This window comes from Meriones unguiculatus, chromosome 4, assembly GCF_030254825.1.
Source record: "Meriones unguiculatus strain TT.TT164.6M chromosome 4, Bangor_MerUng_6.1, whole genome shotgun sequence".
Classification (NCBI taxonomy): Eukaryota; Metazoa; Chordata; class Mammalia; order Rodentia; family Muridae; genus Meriones; species Meriones unguiculatus.
In genome coordinates, this window is record NC_083352.1 from 68,492,050 (window position 1) to 68,516,942 (window position 24,893).

Here is a 24,893-nt window from a genome sequence, read left to right on the forward strand (position 1 = left end):
AAATTTGTTTTTGTCATTGAATATCTTGTTTTCTCCGTCTATGAGGACTGAGAGTTTTGCAGGGTATAGTAGCCTGGGCTGACATCTGTGTTCTCTTAGGGTCTGCATGATATCAGTCCAGGCCCTTCTGGCTTTCATAGTCTCTGTTGAAAAGTCAGGTGTAATTCTAATAACATTATATGTTAGTTGGCCTTTTTCTCTTGCAGCTTTTAGTATTTTTTCTTTGTTCTGCATACTTACGGTTTTGATTATTATGTGGCGGGAGGATTTTCTTTTCTGGTCTAATTTATTGGGTGTTCTATAGGCCTCTTGTATTCTTATTGGCCTCTCCTTTAAGTTGGGGATATTTTCTTCAATGATTTTGTTGAAAATATTTTCTGGGGGGGAGCCAAGATGGCGGCGCCGGGTGAGTACTGTGGCTGAGAAGCAGGACAGCACTCTCCATGCAGTGACCAGGAGACTGAACTCTGGGCCCTGAAACCACAGCGGTCGTGTTTCCCAGGTGAGAGGAGGCTCCCACGGCGTGGGAATCGGTCAGGTCCACTCTCGACTGCCCAGCCAGAACCGGGAAGAGATCCCGGGTGGCGCGGGCTTTGGGTCTCCGGGCTGGTGCCTTAAGCCTGCTTGTCCCCATCACTTTCCCAGGCTGATCCGTGGGCACAAGGGTGCCTGAGGCTGGGAGTCCCAGTCGCAGGGGTACCCCACGGGGAAGCAAGGTTGCCAGTCTGATCGCGGGTCATCCAATCTTTCCCCAGAAGGTCTCCAGGACGGCAGTTGCCCGCCGCCATTTCAGCTGATCTCGGAGAGCTGTGCGCCCAGCTCAGCGGTACAGACAAGCTGCGTGCCCCAGTACAACAGGGACTGGGAACCCCTGTCCAGGGAGGACCCCACAGGGAAGGAAGAAACTGTGCTGCTGGGGTCACCTAGGGAAAGTCTAGCAGCCTGCAGATCACAAACAGGTGAGTATGCACAGCCATCACAGATATGGGCCCAAACAGGAGCACAGAGTGATTGGAAACTCAGCTCCCACAGACTAGCAGGTGGGCGGGCGCACGCTCCGCCAGCCCAGAGGCCTGCTTGGAACCAACTACACCTTACAGGCAGAACTGTGTGCCCCAAGGCACCAGAGCAGTACTCACCTGCCACAGATTACCTCTTGGGTTCTGGAGCACAGAGCTCCAACCTCAGACCTACAAAAGACCAGGAACCCTGAGATCAACCCCCAGATACTGCTCCAAGGTACAACCAGTTATCCCTAACAAAACCTACCAAACCACGGGACACACAGGTTACAGCAGCTGATCACTAAATTTATAGCAAGAAACCCAGAAGGAGGACAGCTGTCTCCAGGACTTCTCCCCGTGAGAGGAGAGCCCTCTTGACTAATCAGAACCACAGTTACTACCCAGGTCTCTATGCCTGAGGTAAGCTGTAGCAACTCCTGAAAAATACCGGACATCCAGTGACTATACCCAAAAAGCTGGGAAGGCTTCCTTCAGGAAAAACCATCTTCCTGCCAAAGAGATTCTCTCCACTACAAGAGTCCAGGAACAACCAGAAACTAAATTCAAACAACTAAGATAGCCCAATGGGTAGAGGACAGCATAAAAGTTCAACCAACAAAAGCCAGAGCAATATAGCATCTCCAGAACCCAGTTATCCAGGGGCAAATAGCCCTAGACACCCCAGCATAAATGAAATTCAAGGAGATGACCTAACATCTATGCTCATGAAGAAGATAACAGAGGAAACAAATAAAATATGAAAAGAATTAGAGGAAGATAAAAACAAACAGATCATGGCTATCCGTAAAGAAATGAAGGAAATTAAAGACAAGGAGATTATGGCCATCCATGAAGAAATACGGGAAGCTGCAGCCAAACAGTCTGTGGCCCTTAGAGAGGAAATGCTTAAATCACTGAATGAAATAAAAGAAACAGTGGATTGTTCAAACAAACAGCTGAAGGAATTGACAGAAAAACATGAAAATACAGTCAGACAGGGGAAGGAAACCAACAAAATAGCTCAAGACCTGAAGATAGAATTGGAAAAATTTAAAAAAAATACAAATGGAAGAAATTGTGGAGAGAAAGAACTTAGGGAAGAAAGCAGGAACTACAGAGGTTAGCATAACCAATAGGCTACAAGAAATGGAAGAAAGAATCTCAGGGGTGGAAGATACAATGGAAGAAATTGATGTATCTGTCAAAGAAAATGTTAAATCTAAAAAATTCCTGACACAGAGTGTCCAAGAAATTCAAGACAACATAAAAAGACAAAACCTAAGAATAATAGGAATAGAGGAAAAAGAAGATTCCCTGCACCAAGGCCCAGAAAATATTTTCAACAAAATCATTGAAGAAAATTTCCCCAACTTAAAGGAGAGGCCAATAAGAATACAAGAGGCCTATATAACACCCAATAAATTAGACCAGAAAAGAAAATCCTCCCACCACATAATAATCAAAACCGTAAGTATGCAGAACAAAGAAAAAATACTAAAAGCTGCAAGAGAAAAAGGCCAACTAACATATAATGTTATTAGAATTACACCTGACTTTTCAACAGAGACTATGAAAGCCAGAAGGGCCTGGACTGATATCATGCAGACCCTAAGAGAACACAGATGTCAGCCCAGGCTACTATACCCTGCAAAACTCTCAGTCCTCATAGACGGAGAAAACAAGATATTCAATGACAAAAACAAATTTCAACAATACCTACATACAAATCCAGCATTACAGAAGACACTGGAAGGAAAATACAACCCAAGAAAACTAGCTACATTCAAGAAAACACAGGAAATAAATAACCCCACTACAGTAAAACAAAAAGCAACCAAGCATACAACCGTATGACCACAGCCAACATCAAATTCAAAGGATCTAACAGCCACTGGTCATTAATCTCTCTCAATATCAATGGACTTAATTCTCCAATAAAAAGACACAGACTAACAGAATGGATGCATAAACAAAACCCAGCAATCTGTTGTATACAAGAAACACACCTAAGTCACAAAGATAGACATTACCTGAGGGTAAAGGGATGGAAGACGGCTTTTCAAGCAAATGGATGCAAGAAGCAAGCAGGAGTAGCCATTCTAATATCTGATAAAAATAAACGTTCAACCAAAATTAATCAAAAGAGATGGGGAAGGACACTTCATACTCATCAAGGGAAAATCCCACCAAGAAGACATCACAATCCTGAACATCTATGCCCCAAATACAACGGCAGCCACATTTGTGAAAGAAACATTGATAAAACTTAAACCACACATAGATCCACACACACTAATAGTGGGAGACTTCAACACCCCACTCTCAACAAAGGACAGATCAACAAAACAGAAATTAAACAAAGAAACAATATCTCTAACAGAGGTCATGAATCAAATGGACCTAACAGACATTTACAGAACCTTACACCCAAACACAAAAGAATTTACCTTCTTCTCAGCACCTCATGGAACCTTCTCCAAAATAGACCACATAGTTGGTCACAAAGCAAGCCTCAACAGATACAAGAAGATTGAAATAATCCCTTGTATCCTGTCTGATCACCACGGAATAAAGCTGGACCTCAGTAACAACAGAAATAGCAAAAGCCTACACATACACGGAAACTGAACAACTTGCTACTAAATGACAGCTGGGTCAGGGAAGAAATAAAGAAAGAAATTAAAATCTCCTAGAACTCAATGAAAATGAAGACACAACATACCCAAACTTATGGGACACAATGAAGGCAGTGCTAAGAGGAAAGTTCATAGCACTAAGTGCCTTCAAGAAGAAATCTGAGACAGCACATTCAAGCAACTTAATGGCTCACTTAAAAACCCTAGAAAAAGAAGAAGCAGACACACCAAGAAGGAGTAGATGGCTGGAAATAATCAAACTCAGGGCTGAAATCAATAAATTGGAAACAAATAAAACAATTCAAAGAATCAATGAAACCAAGAGCTGGTTCTTTGAGAAAATCAACAAGATAGACAAACCCTTAGCCAAGCTAACTAAAAGGCAGCAAGACACCATCCAAATCAACAAAATCAGAAATGAAAAGGGGGACATAACTACAGACACTGAGGAAATCCAAGCAATCATTAGGACTTACTTCAAAAGTCTATCTGCAACAAAATTTGAAAATTTAAATGAAATGGACAATTTTCTTGATCGATTCCACTTACCAAAGCTAAATCAGGACCAGGTAAATCAATTAAATAGTCCTATATCCCCCAAGGAAATAGAAGCAGTCATCGAAAGTCTCCCATCCAACAAAAGCCCAGGACCTGATGGTTTCAGCGCAGAATTCTACCAGACATTCAAAAAAGAGCTAACTCCAGTTCTCTTCAAACTATTCCACAAAATCGAAACAGAAGCAACATTACCAAACTCATTCTATGAAGCCACAGTCACCCTGGTACCTAAACCTCACAAAGACCCAACAAAAAAAGAGAACTTCAGGCCAATCTCCCTTATGAACATTGATGCAAAAATACTCAACAAAATACTCACAAACCGAATACAAGAACACATCAAAGATATCATCCACCATGACCAAGTAGGCTTCATCCCAGGTATGCAGGGGTGGTTCAATATACGGAAATCCATCAATGTGATCCACCATATTAACAAATTGAAAGAAAAAATACCACATGATAATCTCTCTAGATGATGAAAAACCATTTGACAAAGTCCAACATCCATTCATGTTTAAAGTATTGGAGAGATCAGGGATACAAGGCACATATCTAAACATAGTAAAGGCAATATACAGCAAACCTATAGCCAACATCAAACTGAACGGAGAGAAACTTAAAGCAATCCCACTGAAATCAGACACAAGACAAGGCTGCCCACTCTCTCCATATCTCTTCAACATAGTTCTGGAAGTCCTTGCTAGAGCAATAAGACAGTTGAAGGAGATCAAGGGCACACAAATTGGAAAGAAAGAAGTCAAATTATCACTATTTGCAGATGATATGATAGTATACGTGAGTGACCCCAAAAACTCTACCAGGGAACCCCTACAGCTGATAAACACCTTCAGCAAAGTGGCCGGATACAAAATTAACACAAAAAAATCAGTAGGCCTCCTGTATAAAAAAGAGAAAAGGGCTGAGAAAGAAATTAGGGAAACAACACCCTTCACAATAGCCACAAATTACATAGGTACCTCGGAGTAACCCTAACCAAGGAAGTCAAAGACTTGTATGAAAAAAACTTCAAGTCTCTGAAGAAAGAATTAGAAGAAGATATGAGAAGATGGAAAGATCTCCCATGCTCATGGCTTGGCAGGATTAACATAGTAAAGATGGCCATCTTGCCAAAAGCAATCTACAGATTCAATGCAATTCCCATCAAATTACCAACACAATTCTTTACAGACCTGGAAAAAAAATTCTCAACTTCATATGGAATAACAAGAAACCCAGAATTGCTAAAACAATCCTCTACAATAAAAGGTCTCTGGAGGTATCTCCATCTCTGATCTTAAGTTGTACTATAGAGCAACAGTTTTAAAAACTGCATGGTACTGGCATAGAAACAGAATGGTGGATCAATGGAACCGAACAGAGGACCCAGAAATAAACCCACACACTTATGGACACCTGATCTTTGACAAAGACGCCAAAACCATACAATGGAAAAAAGAAAGCATATTCAACAAATGGTGCTGGTCCAACTGGATGTCCACATGTAGAAAAATGAAAATAGATCCACACTTATCACCCTGCACAAAACTGAAGTCCAAGAGGATTAAAGACCTCAACATGAAACCAGACACGTTAAATCGGCTAGAAAAAAAGTGGGGATTACCCTAGAACTCATTGGTACAGGAGAAAACTTTCTGAACAGAACACCAACAGCACAGGCTCTAAGAGCAACAATCAATAAATGCGACCTCATGAAACTGAAAAGCTTCTGTAAAGCAAAGGACACAGTCATCAAAACAAAGCAACTACCTACAGATTGGGAAAGAATCATCACCAACCCTTTATCTGACAAAGGACTCATATCCAGTATATATAAAGAACTAAAGAAGCTGAAAAGCAGCAAACCAAGTAATCCACTTAAAAAATGGGGAGCAGAGGTAAACATAGAATTCTCGACAGAGGAATATCGAATGGCAGAGAAGCACTTAAAGAAATGGTCAACCTCATTAGCCATTAGGGAAATGCAAATCAAAACAACCCTGAGATTTCACCTTACACCCATCAGAATGGCCAAGATCAAAAACTCAAGTGACAACACATGCTGGAGAGGTTGTGGAGAAAGGGGAAACCTCCTCCACTGCTGGTAGGAATGTAAACTTGTACAACCACTCTGGAAATCAATCTAGTGCTTTCTCAGACAACTAGGAATAGCGCTTCCTCAAGATCCAGCCATACCACTCCTGGGCATATATCCAAAAGAGGCTCAAGTACACAAAAAGGACATTTGCTCAACCATGTTTATAGCAGCTTTATTTGTAATAGCCAGAAGCTGGAAACAACCCAGATGCCCCTCAACTGAAGAATGGATGCAGAAATTGTGGTATATCTATACAATGGAATATTACTCAGCAGTGAAAAATATGGAAATCATGAAATTTGCAGGTAAATGGTGGGACCTGGAAAGGATCATCCTGAGTGAGTTGTCCCAGAAGCAAAAAGACACACACGGTATATACTCACTCATATAGCCATACAACATAGGACAAACCCACTAAAATCTGTGCATCTAAAGAAACTAAGCAAGAGAGAGGACCCTACCTAAAACGGTCAATCCCCATCCTGAAAGGCAAAGAGGATCCGAAGAAGAAGAAAACAGGAAACAACCTAGGAACCTACCACAGAGGGCCTCTGAAAGCCTCTGCCCTACAGACTACCAAAGCAGATGCTGAGCCTGATGGGCAACTGTTGGGCAGAGTGAATGGAATTTTATGTAAGAACTGGGAAATAGTAAGAGCTGGAGAGGACAGGGTCTCCACAAAGAGAGCAACAGAACAAGAAAATTTGAACACAGCGAACTTCCCAGAGACTCATACTCCAACCAAGGACTATTCATGGAGATAACCTAGAACCCCTGCACAGATGTAGCCCATGGCATCTCAGTCTCCAAGTGGGCTACATAGTAATGTGAAGAGGGACTGCCTCTGACATAATCTGACTGGCCTGCTCTTTGATCACCTCCCCCTGGGGGGGAGCAGCCTTACCAGGCCATAGTAGAGGACAATGCAGCCACTTTTGATGTGAACTGATGGACTAAGATCAGAAAGGAGAGGAGAACCTCCCCTATCAGTGGACTTGGGGAGTGGCATGCATGCAGAAAGGGGAGGGAGGGTAGGAGTGGGAGAGGAGGAGGAAAGGGCTTATGGGGGGATGCAGAATGAATAAAGTGTAATTGACAAAAAATTTAAAAAAAAAAAAGAAAAGATAATTTAAGAACCTTAAATGACTTTCAAAAGTGGAGGAAAACATGGAGTTAGTCAATTTACATGGAGCACGTCTCGCCCCTGGGGGCAATGGTCTCCTGAACCTACTCAGACCTCGGACACCACCACTGCTAGTTCTAGAACTGATGCAGGATGTTCCAACGAGGGGGTTAAGGCTTCTCATAATATATCCTATAAGTCCACACCTGTTTGTTTTTATTCCCCATTTTTATTCATTGATAGCCAGATAGAGCCAAGTAATTGTGGTAATGATACTTGCTTTTTTGCCCAATGCTAGAATGCTAACGAATTTAGGTATGCCCTGGTTACTCGCATACCTCGCTGGGTGCCTGTGCCAGTGGATACCCCTCCTGCTATGACTTTCTTCAGACAGAAAAGGGATCTTGGAACTACAGCCACCATTGTTACTGCCATCTCATTGGCGGCTATTGGAGCTACCACCGCGGTATTAGCCGTGAGTCATACTGTGCAGACTGCTCAGACCCTGAATAATCTTTTAGCCAATGTAGCTCATGCCTTAGATGTACAAAAAGGAATTAATGCTCAACTAAAAGGAGGCTTGATGGTGTTCAATCAGAGGATTGACCTCGTGCAGGAGCAAATTGATACCCTATGGCAAATCTGGCAAATCGCTCAACTTGGCTGTCAATGGAAGTATGCTGGACTTTGAGTCACTAGCATACAACATGAGAATTTTTCCCGTGCTGCAAATCTGTCTAAACAATTGTCAAGCTATATTTTAGGTAATTGGACTGGAGAATTCGATACTACGATGGAGCAGCTGAGAGTGGCCATTGTCACAGTAAATTCTACCAGAGTGGACGCAGGACTAGCCACAGGATTATCAACATGGATTGCTGCAGCCATGAATCATCTGAAGGAATGGGCGGGCATGGGAGCGTTAGCAGGCCTTCTGGTGTTGGTCTCCTTGGTTTGCCTGTGGTATATATGCAAGATTAGAGTCTCACAACAGCGTAATGCAGCCATGATCATTCAGGCCTTTACAGCCATTGAAGCAGGACAGTCTCCCCAAGCATGGTTGGCTACCATAAAAAGCTAAAATGTTACGCTCAGGATGCGAGGCTAAGCACTGCACTCAGGGTCAGCTGCTTTGGACCCAGAGAAGAGCATGTCTGATTGCATGCGGGTTGATGCCCCAGGTCCCGCCTCTGAGAAAAAGGTATCGGACGGGTCTGATGCTCTTTGGGTGGATGACACCTAAATGAACATCGGTACAAATTTATTTCTAATATCAGAGATCAGACCTCTACTCTTGCCTGATGCATCTAAAACAAAAAGGGGAAACTGTAGAGAGCTGCGGAATGCTATGCCTTAAAGATGGAGCTGGTTTCCGCCTTCCACCTTCCCGATGGTGAGTGCTCTCTGTCACGAACAACTCCACATTTGGCTAAGGCCGAGGATCTGGCTTGCTTCCATGTATGTGGACCTATCTGCATTGCCCACGTGGCACGCTGAGGTTGGCTACCCAGAGGCTATTTAAGCTGTGGGCTGGCTTTCCCCAGGGTCCGAGGATTGTTCAAGGTTCCTGAATAAACTGAATTGAAAAAAAAAAAAAGAAAGAAAATATTTTCTGGGCCTTGGTGCAGGGAATCTTCTTTTTCCTCTTCCTATTATTCTTAGGTTTTGTCTTTTTATGTTGTCTTGAATTTCTTGGACACTCTGTGTCAGGAATTTTTTAGATTTAACATTTTCTTTGACAGATACATCAATTTCTTCCATTGTATCTTCCACACCTGAGATTCTTTCTTCCATTTCTTGTAGCCTATTGGTTATGCTAACCTCTGTAGTTCCTGCTTTCTTCCCTAAGTTCTCTCTCTCCACAATTTCTTCCATTTGTGTTTTTTTTTTAATTTTTCCAATTCTATCTTCAGGTCTTGAGCTATTTTGTTGGTTTCCTTCACCTGTCTGACTGTATTTTCATGTTTTTCTGTCAATTCCTTCAGCTGTTTGTTCGAACAATCCACTGTTTCTTTTATTTCATTCAGTGATTTAAGCATTTCCTCTCTAAAGGCCACAGACTGTTTGGCTGCAGCTTCCTCTATTTCTTTTCATATTTTATTTGTTTCCTCTGTTATCTTCTTCATGAGCATAGATGTTAGGTCATCTCCTTGAATTTCATTTATGCTGGGGTGTCTAGGGCTATTTGCCCCTGGATAACTGGGTTCTGGAGATGCTATATTGCTCTGGCTTTTGTTGGTTGAACTTTTACGCTGTCCTCTACCCATTGGGCTATCTTAGTTGTTTGAATTTAGTTTCTGGTTGTTCCTGGACTCTTGTAGTGGAGAGAATCTCTTTGGCAGGAGGATGGTTTTTCCTGAAGGAAGCCTTCCCAGCTTTTTGGGTATAGTCACTGGATGTCTGGTGTTTTTCAGGAGCTGCTACAGCTCACCTCAGGCATAGAGACCTGGGTTGTAACTGTGGTCCTGATTAGTCAAGAGGGCTCTCCTCTCATGGGGAGAAGTCCTGGAGACAGCTGCCCTCCTTCTGGGTTTCTTGCTGTAAATTTAGTGATCAACTGCTGTAACCTGTGTGTCCCGTGGTTTGGTCGGTTTTGTTAGGGATAACTGGTTGCCCCTTGGAGCAGTATCTGGGGGTTGATCTCAGGGTTCCCGGTCTTTTGTAGGTCTGAGGTTGGGGCTCTGTGCCCCAGAACCCAAGAGGTAATCTGTGGCGGGTGAGTACTGCTCTGGTGTTTTGGGGCAAACAGTTCTGTCTGTAAGGAGTAGTTGGTACAAAGCAGGCCTCTGGGCTGGCGGAGCATGCGCCCACCTGTGGGAGCTGAGTTTCTAATCACTCTGTGCTCCCTGTTTGGGCCCAGATCTGTGGTGGCTGGGCATACTCACCTGTTTGTGATCTGCAGGCTGCTAGACTTTCCCTAGGTGGCCCCAGCAGCACAGTTTCTTCCTTCCCTGTGGGGTCCTCTTTGGACAGGGGTTTCCAGTCCCTGTTGTACTGGGGCGCACAGCTTGTCTGTACCGCTGAGCTGAGCGTGCAGATCTCTGCGCGGCAGGAGCTCAGTTGTGTTGGCGGTGGGTACCTGCCGTCCTAGAGACCTTCCGGGGAAAGACTGGGTGACCCGTAATCAGACTGGCAACTTTGCTTCCCCGTGGGGTTTTCTCGCAACTGGGACTCCCAGCCTCAGGCACCCTTGTGCCCACGGATCAGCCTGGGAAAGTGATGGGGACACGCACGCTTGCGACTCCAGCCTGGAGACCCAAAGCCCGAGTTACCCGGGATTTCTTCCGGGTTCTGGCTGGGTAGCCGTGAGTGGACCGGACTGATTCCCATGCTGTAGGAGCCTCCCCTCACCTGGGAAACACAATCGATGTAGTTTCAGGGCCCAGAGTTCAGTCTCCTGGTCACTGCACGGAGAGTGCTGTCCTGCTTCTTAGACATGGTGCTCCCCCGGCGCTGCCATCTTGGCTCCCCCTCAAGATGGTTCTTTAATACACTTCAGGAAGTCACATCTTTAATCCAGCTATAATCTGGACCATGTCCTGTGCTAGAAGCCTAAATAAGGACATGAAAGAAGGAAGCTGTTACTTTTTGCCTTCTTGTTCTCACCATGCTAGCAAGTCTATTTTCATTGGCATTATAGCCAAGACAAGCTGAGACACCCAGCCTAGTGGACTGAGCAATGTCTGGATTCTTGAACTTTCTATTCCTAGCCGGACCACTGTCCCGACCCAAGGGAGTTCAACAGGTTCCCAATGGGGTGTGTGTGTGTGTGAAAAGAATGGGTAGGACAAAGAGACACGAAGAAGGAAGCCAAGTCTGTTTGTCTGATCAAGGCCTCATTTATTAGAAATTTTTACCCAACTTATATAGGGAGAAGGCAAGAAAGGGGGAAGGCTTAATTACTGCTACAGGAGATAGCAAGAGTGCTTTTATGGCTTGAATATCGCACCTGCAAGACACCGTAAGGATGTTTTCTTAAGCTATCTCATGGATGCTCTAAAACTAACAGACGGATGTCCTCACAAATCTATCACCCATGACTTAGGGTCCTAGATAACTCTCTCACTAAATAGCTTTAGGTCTCCACTAAATGACCTTTGCTCACTATTTGGCTTAGGCTTCAGTAAATAGCTTTGGCTCCCAGCATCTCCTCCCTTCTTAAACAATTTAAGAGGCTAGCAGGTAGGTTTTGAACATGAGGTCTTTTGAAGACAGAGGGGGAGAAGTAGTGATCTGATCCTCCCAAGCGTTTTACAGCCTTTTTGGGTGTCTTTTTGGGGAGGAGAAGAAGACCCCATCAAAACCTGAGGGCATCCCCAGCAGGTTGTGGTTAGGGGTAATCAGACACCAACCTCTATGCAATCAGGTTTGCTTCTCGGGGGAGGGGACTCAGAAGCAGGCAACTGGGCCCTCCCCCTGTGGTACTTTGTCTTACACCCCGCTGGTGCTCATGCCGTATAGGCAAGCATTTATCAGAGTTTCATGCTGTTCTCATGAGAGTCAAATGCAAGCAGTCAAGACCCATGTGATGGACTGTCAGCAGTCTTCCTTGGGCTCACCTAGTCCTGTCAGCCAAATCAAGTCTGTGATAATGAACCTGTATGGGTTTAGATGCCAGGGAGTCAATTTACTGTTTTACAAAGCTAGTAAGTCTTTTAATGGCCCATGGGCTGAAAGATATGAGGAGAAGGAAACCCACCATGGGTCCCACGATTGAAGGAAGGAGGGTGGTGAGCCAGGGAAAAGTTGAAAACCAATTATGAAACCAATTTTCCTCTTGTTCTCTCTGTCTCTTTTTCTCTTCTAGGCCTTCCCTAACCTTAGCCATGCTGTCCCTTACAATTCCAGTATAATCTGTGTAAAAGCAGCACTCTTCCTTAAGGGCAGTACAGAGTCCCCCTTGCTGGAGGAAAAGCAAGTCTAGCCCTCTTCAATTTTGTAGGACAACTTCAGACAGTGAGATGAGGGAGTTCTCCAAGTTGGTGATGCTAGTCTCCAATCTCTCAACATCCTTGTCAATTGTCCAGCGAAGGTCAGAGTAATGCTTATTGGAGAGAACGAAAGAGGTTATACCTGTCCCAGCACCCGTAGCTCCGAAGCCAAGGAAGACAGTTAGTGTAACAGCTGTTATGGCCTCTCTTTTTGTTTAAGCAATGCATGGTCATTAACCGGGTCCCAAAACTGGGCAAAATCTTCCCCAGAATAATAAGTCAGATGAGGAATTAATTGGACAAGGACACAGAAGGTAGTAAAATTGCTTTTGAGGCGAGGGGTGTATATACAAGAAGTAAGGCCATCACTGAAAGTCCACCAGCTATTATTGCCTGGAAGGATATAATTGGGAAGGTAGCTTGACAGTGTAATGGTTATATTACAAAGATGTCTGTATTTCTGAGGAATACTATTGCCTATGCATAACTCAAGGCCAGAAACAGAAGTCAGCGTCAATCTAGCCTCAGCTTGTTGTGACCATCTGTATTTAGAATGGTCAGAGGAGCAGAAGATTTCCTCAGTGACAGCAATGCCTTCATAAAAGGGAGGGGCAGAATCATAACAAAGCCAACAAGACTCAGTAAGCCTGGGGCGTGTATGATTCAGGGCTAAAAAGATATGATTAACAAGGTCTAAAATAATATGGCGTGTATCAATCCCATCTTCAATTAAGGAGGGGATAGGCTTATCAGGAAAGGAAGGAGTCAAGGAGGCAGGGACATTTTGCTTAGGCTCTGTCTGTGAGGGAAAATCATGTTTCCTGGGTTCTATCTGTGTGGGAGAGGCGAGGACAGGATTGGGTCCAATAGCTATGGGTAGAATAGCTGATTCTTTCCTTAGTGTGAGGTAAATGATAACTCCTGGACCATTCTTGGCCCATCCGCAGTATAGGTGTAGGCCCCAAGTGAGGCCCTTATGCAAGGGAACTGATTTTTTTTTTCCTTTAGAAGTGAAAGACAGCTTTAAGATAGGGAGCTGGAGTTGTTGCCAGCTTGAGGACCATCTTAGCCTGTCACAGGTATTTGTCAAATAATAATGTGATTTCCAGGAGTTAATATCAATCTTAGATGTAATAGTTATCACAATGTAATCATCACTTTTAAGGTGTCCCCTGCTTCCTGTGGCAATTACAGCTGAAGTTTCACATCCCCAGGAGGCACAGTAAAAGACTCCAGCACCTCCACATCCATCAGTCCTCTTATAACCTGGGCAGGCATAAAGCCCAATTGCCGGTTCCCATTGCTCACAGGTGAAGAGTGACTCAGGAGCACGAAAGGACATGTCTGGGTACCACTCGGTATCAGAAGTGACTTGTGATTGTGTATATACCTCACCATATTCTCTGGAAACTTCCCAAGTATATTTATAGAGTTGGTGGACATTGATCTTCTGGTCTTTAATCACCTTCTGGCCTTCCATCATCACTTCGAGGAATATTATCCAAAGTGGTCTCATCTGTAAAGAAAAGAGAAGGATCTCAGGGGGTCTCACCACCCTGGATATCAGGAGTACATGGTTTGTCTCCAGGTGGTTCTATTTTTTTCTGCTGTCTAGAGGGGGGGCTGTTGATTTGTTTTACTAGCCTTTCTGGCAGCCACCTGGCTGCCCACCTCCTTGGTGTCAAACAGGCACACTGATCCTCTACCCCAGATAAGGACTGGGTCTGGGCCATTCCATTTGGAAGTGAGGGGGTCTTTCCACATGACTGTGGCATAATTTTTATTTGTTTCAGGGTGCCAAAGGCGATCAGCAGTGGACTTGCCATAGGCATCTAAGGTTAAGAAATTAAGAACAAACAGTGTATGATGAATATTTCTTGGGGATCCTTTCATGGGCTATAACTCCCCCTTCTTTAACTTGTGAAGGGTTTTTTTTTTTTTGGTTTTTTTGTTTTGTTTTGTTTTGTTTTTTGTTTTTTTTTTTTTTATGCAGGTATATTGGTAAGTCTTTTTTTTTCTTTATTTCTTTTTTTTTTTTCAATGCAGTTTATTCAGGAACATTGAACAATCCTCGGACCCTGGGGAAAGCCAGCCCACAGCTTAAATAGCCTCTGGGCAGCCAACCCAGGCGTGCCACGTGGGCAATGCAGATAGGTCCACATACATGGAAGCAAGCCATATCCTCAGCCTTAGCCAAATGTGGAATTGTTCGTGACAGAGAGCACTCACCATCGGGAAGGTGGAAGGCGGAAACCAGCTCCATCTTTAAGGCATAGCATTCCGCAGCTCTCTACAGTTCCCCCTTTTTGTTTTAGACGCATCAGGCAAGAGTAGAGGTCTGATCTCTGATATTAGAAATAAATTTGTACCGATGTTCATTTAGGTGTCATCCACCCAAAGAGCATCAGACCCGTCCGATACCTTTTTCTCAGAGGCGGGACCTGGGGCATCAACCCGCATGCAATCAGACATGCTCTTCTCTGGGTCCAAAGCAGCTGACCCTGAGTGCAGTGCTTAGCCTCGCATCCTGAGCGTAACATTTTAGCTTTTTATGGTAGCCAACCATGCTTGGGGAGACTGTCCTGCTTCAATGGCTGTAAAGGCCTGAATGATCATGGCTGCATTACGCTGTTGTGAGACTCTAATCTTGCATATATACCACAGGCAAACCAAGGAGACCAACACCAGAAGGCCTGCTAACGCTCCCATGCCCGCCCATTCCTTCAGATGATTCATGGCTGCAGCAATCCATGTTGATAATCCTGTGGCTAGTCCTGCGTCCACTCTGGTAGAATTTACTGTGACAATGGCCACTCTCAGCTGCTCCATCGTAGTATCGAATTCTCCAGTCCAATTACCTAAAATATAGCTTGACAATTGTTTAGACAGATTTGCAGCACGGGAAAAATTCTCATGTTGTATGCTAGTGACACAAAGTCCAGCATACTTTCATTGACAGCCAGGTTGAGCGATTTGCCATAGGGTATCAATTTGCTCCTGCACGAGGTCAATCCTCTGATTGAACACCATCAAGCTTCCTTTTAGTTGAGCATTAATTCCTTTATGTACAACTAAGGCATGAGCTACATTGGCTAAATGATTATTCAGGGTCTGAGCAGTCTGCCCAGTATGACTCATGGCTAATGCCCTGGTGGTAGCTCCAACAGCCGCCAATGAGATGGTAGTAACAATGGTGGCTGTAGTTCCAAGATCTGTGAAGGGTGTTTTTAATAGTTTGATGGGCACACTCAACAATGCCTTGTCCTTGAGGATTATAAGGAATGCCAGTGATGTTTTTAATTTGTAATTGATGGCAAAATTCCTGAAAGTTTTTTCCAGTGTAACCAGGACCATTATCTGTTTTTAAAACCTTAGGTTTGCCCATAACCAAGAGACAATTTAAAACATGTGCTATAACATTTTTTTGAGGCTTCTCTGGTATGTAAACTCGCAAAAATGAATCCACTAAAGGTATCTATTGTTACATGAAGATATTTAAGATTGCCAAATTCAGGTAAGTGAGTAACATCCATCTGCCAGATGTCATTTGGGACAAGGCCTCTGGGATTAACTCCCAAATGGGGAGTGGGCAAGAGAGTGACACAGCTAGGACATTGTTTGACAATTTGGAGTGCCTGCTCCCTGGTGATTTTAAAAAGCAGTTGAAGTGTTTGGGCATTTAAATGATGCAGGGCATGGTTTTTTTCTGGCCTGCTCAACAGGGTCTACTAAAATGGGGAATGCCAAGCGTGTAGCAGCATCGGCACACACATTTCCCGCAGAGAGACAACCTGGAAGGTCTGAATGCACGCAGAGGTGACCAAGATAAAAGGGTTGACTTCTAGAGTTAAGTAACTCCTGGAGCTTGACAAAAAGAGGTACAGCGTTTGTAGAAGGTCTAATATAGGGGACCGTTTCAAGAAGCGGAACAGAGTGGGCAATATAGGCATTGTCAGTATATAGATTAAAAGGGAAATTTCCTAGAACCTGAAAAACCTTAACTACAACAAAAAGCTCTACAAGCTGTGCCAATTTAAAAGGAGATTGGATAGAATTAGTTTTTCCATTAATAGTATAGGCGGTGACCCCATTAGAGGAGCCATCTGTAAACGATAAATGTGCCTCTGATAACGGTTGAGGGGAAGTAATTTTTTGGAAGATGAAAGGGTGATTTTAATAAATTAAAGTAACTTATTAGCAGGATAATGGTTATCAACTATCCCAGAAAAGGAAAAACAGACAATGGGCCAAATATTGATAGTTTGCATGAGCCATTCTAACTGATATTTAGATAGGGCAGTATTATTTTATCAGGATCTTTGCCAAAAAATTGATGGCTTTGTCTGCACCCCAAAAGGATGAGCTCTGCAACCAAGGTACTATAGGGGGCAAGAACCTTAGTGGGAGAGGCGGAGAGATGAGTCCACAGCAGGGGATTATGTTGCCAAAACACTCCAGTGGGTGTATGGGATAAGGTACACACAACAAAGAGAAGGGGTTCCTTAGAGGAAATAAATGTAACTCCCTGATTTTGGATAGCTGTTTCCACAACCTGAAGGGCCTGTGTCGCTGCAGGGGTTAATGAGTGACGGGAGGAGGGGTTAGAGTCTCCCTTGAGAATATCAAAGAGAGGTTTAAGTTCCCCTGTGGTGAGTTTAAGATAAGGTCTTGTTCAATTGATATCTCCTAGGAGCTTTTGAAAATCATTTAAAGTCTTTAAATGGCTAGTTTTTAACTGGATTTTTTTTTGTGTAATAATTTTTTGATGATGGAGCTCAAATCCTAAATAAAAATATGGGTCTTTTAATTGCATTTTATCTGTTGCAATTTGTAAACCATAATCTATTAGTTTTTGTGAAAGCTTTTGACAGGAAGCAACAGTGAGCCATCAGGCCCAGCCAAAAGGATATCATCCATTTAATGTATTATGTAAATAGAAGGCCAGAGTGTTCTAAAAGGATCAATAATCTGGGCTACAAACTTTTGACACAGAGTCAGAATATTAGCCATGCCTTGGGGCAAAACTTTCCATTGGAAATGAGGCATAGGCCCTTTGAAGTTTGTTACTGGCAGGCTAAAAGCAAAGCGCTTTTTATCCTGGGGGTGCAGGGGAATGGTAAAAAAAAGCAGTCTTTAAGATCTATAACTATCTTATAAAAGCCAGCAGAGATGGCCACAGGGGTAGGCAGTCCTGGTTGTAAAGCACCCATGGTAAGCATAGTTTTATTAACTTCTCTTAGGTCTTGTAATAACCTCCATTTGCCAGACCTTTTTTTTAATAATAAAAATAGGGGTGTTCCAAGCAGAAGTAGTAAGTTCAATGGGACCAGCGGCAAGCTGTTCCTTTACTAATGCCATAGCCACTGCTAACTTTTCTGAGGTTAAAGGCCATTGGTCAACCCAAACAGCTTCATCAGATTTCCAAGTGATTTTATCTGCATGGGGTACAGGGATGCCAACAGCCATTAGGGTAAATTTGTCGTGCCTAATCCTATGCGGTCAATATTTTCAATTACCTGGATAGGTTCTTTTATTCCCTGTGAATGTTTTCCTAAGCCTTGTCCGGGAAGGAAGCCCTGTTTTAGCATTTGGTGGGTAACAATTTCATTTGGACTACATATAATGAGATTTAACTGGGAAAGAATATTCCGACCCCAGAGAGTAACAGGTAGGCCAGGCACAATATAAGGTTGAACGGAACCTGTTTTACCTTCCTCATCTGTCCATGTGAGGACTTTAGAATTTTGCTGGGGATTGGACCTGGCACCCCAACTACATGAAAATCAGAGGACCATTTGAGGGAGGTTTGTTCTATCCCTCAAACATGTGGGTCTTAGATAGGGAACTCAGGTTTGTAGACTTGGCAAGAGGTACCTTTATTCACTGAGCCACCTCACCTACTAATCACCTGAATCATGGAATTGAATAAGCTCTGTATTTATATGGATTTTTAGTGTGTATATCTGTCCATAATTCATTAGGAATAGATTCTTTTGACCCTTGGTTTGACAGCACAAGTTTAGAGATCCACAGTGTTAGTACTTTGGAACACAACCTGTGTTAGTTACCCAGAGATCTATGACGTGATCGTGTTGTGGCCACACCTGGAAGGTGTGGTTACCTTCTGACTTAAAGGGCCCACCCCGACACGTGGGCCCTCTCTTGCCCCCTCTCTCTCTTACTCACTTTCTCTCTCTCTCTCTCTCTCTGGCGCCCCCCCTTTCCCTTTCCCTTTTCCCCTCTCTTCCCCCACCATGTCCCGCTACCCACATTCTCCATATCCCTCCTAATAAACCTCTCGCAGAGAATATCAGTTGTCCCCTGCTTCTTCTATTTTTAATTTTTAACACACAGTATTATATCTTCCACACAAAACTGAATGAGTTGAAGAGTTTAAGTTAGCCTGGGTATAACTCCATTTTGAAATAGAGAGCTATCTTGACTGGGAGCTGAACTCAGGTACCAGGAAATATCACAGAATGTACACTTGGCAGACAACAAAGTTAACTCTCCTAGCAACATCCTCCAGGAAATATCACAGAATAAATACTTCATAGAAAATAGAGACAATCTCCCTGGCAATAATTGTTGGGAGCTGCTGTTCTAACAGCTGCTGTGATATTTAAATCTCAGCAGAAAGACTGCTTTTACCAGGCCTTCACTGGAGTCAGGGAAGAATTTCCAAGTCTATCTCCTTTTGTTTGTGGCAGCAGGTAGGATAGCTTGTCAAAATCACACCTCTTGTTTCACCTCCTTGTGAATTTAACTCATTGTGCTGAACTGCTTTTACTCTGGCTTAAAAGCAGTCTGAAATAAAGCAAGGTGTCTAGTCACTACTAGAGCCTCTCGGAAAGGTTCCATGTGTTGTGTGTTAGTTTATTTATTTTAATTCTCACTCCCAACTCAAGAACTGTTCGACTCTGCTGGTGGGCTCCAGCAAATAATCAATGAGAATTGGTTTGGAATCAGCTGGAAAAATTCTCCCCAATGTTTCAGATACAGTTTAGAAGAATAGCAATTGTGATCATATACCTTAGGCAATTATGATTATGTGCCACCGAAAAAATCACCTTGCCCCTCTAACTTTTACCTAATCCTGTAACGTCAAACCATGTTCCCCCCCCTTGCCATTTGCTGTCATGGAAACATGTGCCCCCCTGCTTTCTGTCATGGAAACCCCCTGCTCACAGGCTTTCACTTTAAAAACCTTGCTCACTCAGAGCTCAGGGTCCCACTTCTCTACTGCTGTGTCAGTGAGACTTGGAGTTTGATCACTCTTGTAATAAAGCTCTCTTGCTCTTGCATCAAGTCATCTCCTGGTGGTCTCTGAGAGTCCCGTGATCCTGGCATTACAGAATCATGGTCAGTCTCAGAAGTCAAACATATTCCAGGTGAGCTTCACAAGAATAAATTACTCATCTGGAAGAAACACTTTCTAACACTCTGAGATCTACTGTTGTAAAAGAGCACCATGAACCATTTGTTTCTCTTGCACACAAATTCTCTCCACAAGACACATGTGGCCTCTGCTGCAGGCTCCTTCCACATGGCTGGAGCATCAAGAAGAGTCGTTATCACCTCCATCCTCTCAGTTGTGCATTTGATCAGATTGGCCTGATCTGCATTATCATCCAGGATGAGAGGTGAGAGATCTGTCCCAATCCTGACAATAAGAGAAGCTGAGAGATGACACTGAACCCACAAAGGCCCTATATACATGCCTAGCAGCCAAAGACTATTAGCATGGGTTCCTCGTGTATGTGTCCCTACAGGTCTCCAGATACTTCTCTCTTTGGTTGGGTGTGATCCAGTCTAACTAATATAGCACACAAGGCTGGAAGTACAAAAGTCAAGTGCAAGGGGTGGGATGCATTTTGAGCATTTGATTCTCAGAGGACCAACAGGGCAGGTGAAATCCAATCCTTTCTTCTGGCTTCTAGGGGAATTACATGTATGTGGTGTACAGCCATTCATTAGGCAAAATACCCATACCATTAAGAGAAAAACAAGATAAATAATAATAATAATAATAATAATAAAACCACCACAAACCAAAAAGGGTGCCAAATACTTAGTCAATGCCAACAGCCAAATATCATCAGCATCAAGCAAATAAACAAACAAACAAAACAAAACAAAACAAAAAAAAAAAAAACCTGCCCCAACATGGCTTGGAATTCATTGCCTCTGCAGTGCAGCTGTTACTGCTGTTATATTTCAAGGAAACAAGGGGGAGATAGTTCGTGGTTTCCTGATTTCTTTTATAATTCCTCAGTGAATATTTTCATTTCCTGAGATTCATTACAGCAATAACTGCTGTGTTTCTCATTAATTTGTTCCACATGCTCATCCACAGACTAGCATATTTTAGGGGTAGCTAAATACATGACCACAAGGATTCAGTCTGGATGTTTTTTCCATCATGAACTCCATATCCATAGCATTGTCCACAGTATCCACATCAAAATCACAGTCCCACTATGCGGGCTTGGATGCCTGGGAGCTCAATATGTGGCCCAAGCCCCCTGCAGCTCATAGAGATTCTAATTTCCTAGTAATCTTTATTTTTAAATTATTGATAAGAGAGCTTAAGAATAGGAATAGCCTTTTCAGACCTAATTAGAAAGTGCATCTGAAACAACCCACAGATGAAGTAGTGATATTATTCTAATGCATCAGAGATATCGCATGCTTTGAAAAGGGGAAGAGTTTAAGGTCCCCCCGTGTGGGTTACAAAAGGCTGCTGGAAAGGGGGAACTGTAGAGAGCTGCGGAATGCTATGCCTTAAAGATGGAGCTGGTTTCTGCCTTCCACCTTCCCGATGGTGAGTGCTCTCTGTCACGAACAATTCCACATTTGGCTAAGGCTGAGGATCTGGCTTGCTTCCATGTATGTGGACCTATCTGCATTGCCCACGTGGCACGCTGGGGTTGGCTACCCAGAGGCTATTTAAGCTGTGGGCTGGATTTCCCCAGGGTCAGATGACTGTTCAAGGTTCCTGAATAAACTGCATTGAAAAAAAAAAAAGGCTGCTGGAAGAGGCTACAGGCTTTCTGGTGATTTGAGGAAGAGCTAGTGAGCAGGTAGGTACAGGCTGCTAGAGAAGACCATAATAGTCCATTCTCTGGACATTCTACTGTATCCTGGAGAGCCTGTCATATTCTCTGTGATGTCAGCAGTGTTGTGGTAATGCCAACTGCTCTTGGGGGCATTTGGTCAGTGCTTATACATTTTGGCCACAGGCATGTTGTCAAGGCTGAGCAGGCAATTTGGAAGAGCATAGAGAGTGTGGAGAGGCCAGGAAGAGGAAGAAAGAAGATGGCCTTCAGCCTTAGAGTGAAACAGGAAGAAAGAAATGGTTGTGGAGAATGCACAGTGAGTCCTGGGCAGGGCTTGTGAGCTCCCAGAAAAGGAGGGGCTTGACTAGTCCTTCTAGTAGTGTGGCTCAGCAGCTGGGAGCCTCTGGGACTATGCTGCTTTTCTGTTTCCTAAAGAGTAGACCTAGGTTAAGGATATGTGATGGTTAATGTGGCAGAGAGGTAGGATTTAATAAGACTACAATTGCTGTGCTGGTAGCCCCATTACTTCAATCTGAGTGGAAACAAGGGTCAGCAGGAGGCAAAAAAAAGGGGGGGAGGTGTCCCTCTAAGGAGAGGGTGTTGATTTTCCTCATTCTCATGGAATAGATTCCTGTAAGTTCCTTAGGGATCTGAGACCAACAGAAAGGAAAGATACTTCCCTGGATATGTACCAGGCTCTCAGACATTCAAGTGCTTTGCTTTTGGACACATGTGAACAGGACTTGGGGTGCTAAGAACAGAGACTTCAGGACTTAGCTGCATCACATTAGTTATGAGCTCACCTTGACCTCTAAATCTTCATGTATGGACTAGCTTATGTCCTCCATGACCAAGGAAACTGCAGTAGGGACTGAGGCACTCATTCAGTCATGTGTTTGAAGACAGAGACATGGCTTACAGGCCCCAGCTGGAGGATAACTTCCCTGCTCTTTCTGGACTTCACTGGGTCTCTAGCATTCCCTCTCACCCAGAGTTCTTGTGACTCAGCATGATCTCTCCTGGCCCTGTGCTGTTCAGCTATGCAAGTTCACCTGCATTTATGTACCTACAGGATCTACTGGGAAGGCATCATCCCAGCCCTCCACCATCACTAAGCAGAAGCAGCAGGTGACAAATTTGGAGGAAATATCTGTCTAGCTACAGAGGATGACATGACCTATGAGAGGGATGAACTGGGTCTAATCCTGGATCTTTATATTGACAAGGATTTGAACAACAGGTAGTCATTAGACCCAATTCTCTGTTGACTGCCTTGTCCCCTCTGTGTCAATCCCATCATTCCTCACATTACAGGAGGCTGCACCTCCAGGGTGTCATCATGTCAAAACTGATTTTACTGAGTGCATCTGAGAAGAACTTGAAGTCTGGGTAGGAGTGAGGTGGTGACACAGGCTGTTCTGCTTCCTTCAATGTAAAGCAGAGCTTGTGGCCTGAATCACACTCTGGGGATAGGTATAGTTGTGTGTGAGCTCCCGTCATGCATATTAAGAAGACTTGACATCTGTTGGCTTGTGAGAGATGATAGGTGCTGTGAGTTTATGGTGAGGTTGCATAATTGAGCAGCAGGTGCTTGGAGGTCTTGTTACTCCTGTTACTGTGTGCCTGAAAGGCCTGGAGCTCATCACTGCTCCTCTCTGGTCTTGTCCATCATATTCTGAGAGAATGCCACCTCCATGTATTTCTTTGGCATCCTAAGTGTGTGTGTGTGTGTGTGTGTGTGTGTGTGTGTGTGTGTGTGTGTGTTTCATGCACACACACGCATTGGGGCAGGGGGAAGAGAGGGAAAGGGAGCAGGAAGGAGAGGGAGAGCTAGAAAGAGCACTCTGTCTATTGTGTGGACAATGTGTGGACTCCCTCCAGATCCTGGGAGTCCAGGGTCAGTGATGGTCCTGAGCATTTTTCTCACAGTTTTCAGGTGATGCCAGTGCTGAGGCCAGAGAGCCCCTCTGTGCAACACAGCTCTTGGACTCAATGCTCATCCTTGTGGCACATTGAAATCTCCTGGGTAATTTATAAAGCCACTTCCATGGAAATATTAATTACGTATCTACGTAACATTAGGAACCCAGGATCAAAAATCTCTGCTCTGAAGACAGGTGAAATGTCATTACACGTTTTTCATGAACACAGGCCTGTGGCACAGACTCCTGGGAATTTCTTAGAGAGATAGTGAATTCCTTCAGCCCTACTGAAGGAGTTCATGCAGCTCAGCTCCCTGTGTTTGGTCGCCCTGCCTTTGGTCGCCCTGCCTCTGCTGGCCTGGAGCCAGGATAATAAGTTCAATAAGCACAGGAAGTCCCAGGACCTAGGAGTCAGGATGAGGACTCTTCTGGGCCTCGGTAGTACAGGACACAACCTGAATTCATATGATCCTTGGGCCTGTGTTCATGGGGTTTAGCCCTACCACAGGCTGAATTTTGAATTCAAGATATTGAAAATGCAATATCAGAAGGTGATGTCAGAGCTACGGACATTGCCCAAGGAGTTAAGTGAGGCCTTGCTGAGATGCAAGAAGCTGACTGAGGAGACCAAATCCTGCCAGCGAGTGACTGACTTGGCTGGGACCACAGCACTTGGCAGGGACTGCTTCTGCCCTTCTTGCCTTTAAACCAAACTGAGGGCTCTGGTTCTAGCTTGTCTGCCTCTTAGCAAGCAGCCTGACTTGGAGCTCTTGGACTTGTCCATCTTGGACTCAGTTTTGCTCGGCGGGGAAGAGACTACATGCACCTCTGAGCACTGTACTGCCATCCTTTTAGCTTCTAGATAGAAAAGAGGTTTGCTCCAGGAGGGGGTTGTCAGGCAGACCAGGCCCACTTGGACTTTGGCAGGCGAATTACAGACCTGATTTCATTGGGACTCATACATGGACTGTATTCCTTTTAAGGTAACCTGTCCTCAATCAGAGGGTATTTGCCCTCAGTCTGATATGTTTTTCTAATACCATTGACTGAAAGCACAGGTCGGGGTTAATTCCTGTTCTGGGAAGTGTAAGGATCTCTTTGGTGTCCGGGTTCTTGGTAGAACTTTGAGTCTCTCAGGAATTTGACTATTCTCTGAATTTGGCCTGCCTCTAGGTGCTCTGGCATTGTTACTGTTGACTCCAGTCTGGGGCTCTCTGGAGACCAGGGACCTTGCAGGGATGATGATACTTGTTTGTGGGGAGGCACATAATTGCTGGCTGCTGTTTTGGTTGTGGTTCAGCATTTGGTTGTGGTTCAGCATTTGGTTGTGGTTCAGCATTTGGTTGCAGTTCAGCATTTGGTTGTGGTTCAGCATTTGTCACAGCCAGCTTCTTAGTGAGTGGACTCAGCTGAAGCATGAAGTGAACACGTTGAGGAAGGAGAACAGAACACTGCTGAGGAAACAAATTGCTCTGCAACAGTGCTGTGGGGAGGCAAAGAGGGTCTGTGAGGCCAGTGAGAAGATCAATGGCCACTGTGCTAAGCAGCAACAGGTGGGTTGA

General features: G+C 44.1%; 1 protein-coding gene across 1 annotated transcript; it reads left to right on the forward strand.

Annotated features, from left to right (window-relative positions):
- Window positions 1-393: 393 nt before the first annotated feature.
- On the forward strand, window positions 394-24,893 carry LOC110543022 (disks large homolog 5-like). The gene is given in 5 exon segments (XM_060383223.1): window positions 394-406; window positions 22,482-22,573; window positions 22,576-22,649; window positions 23,840-23,975; window positions 24,681-24,893. Coding segments are annotated over 5 exon segments (528 nt in total).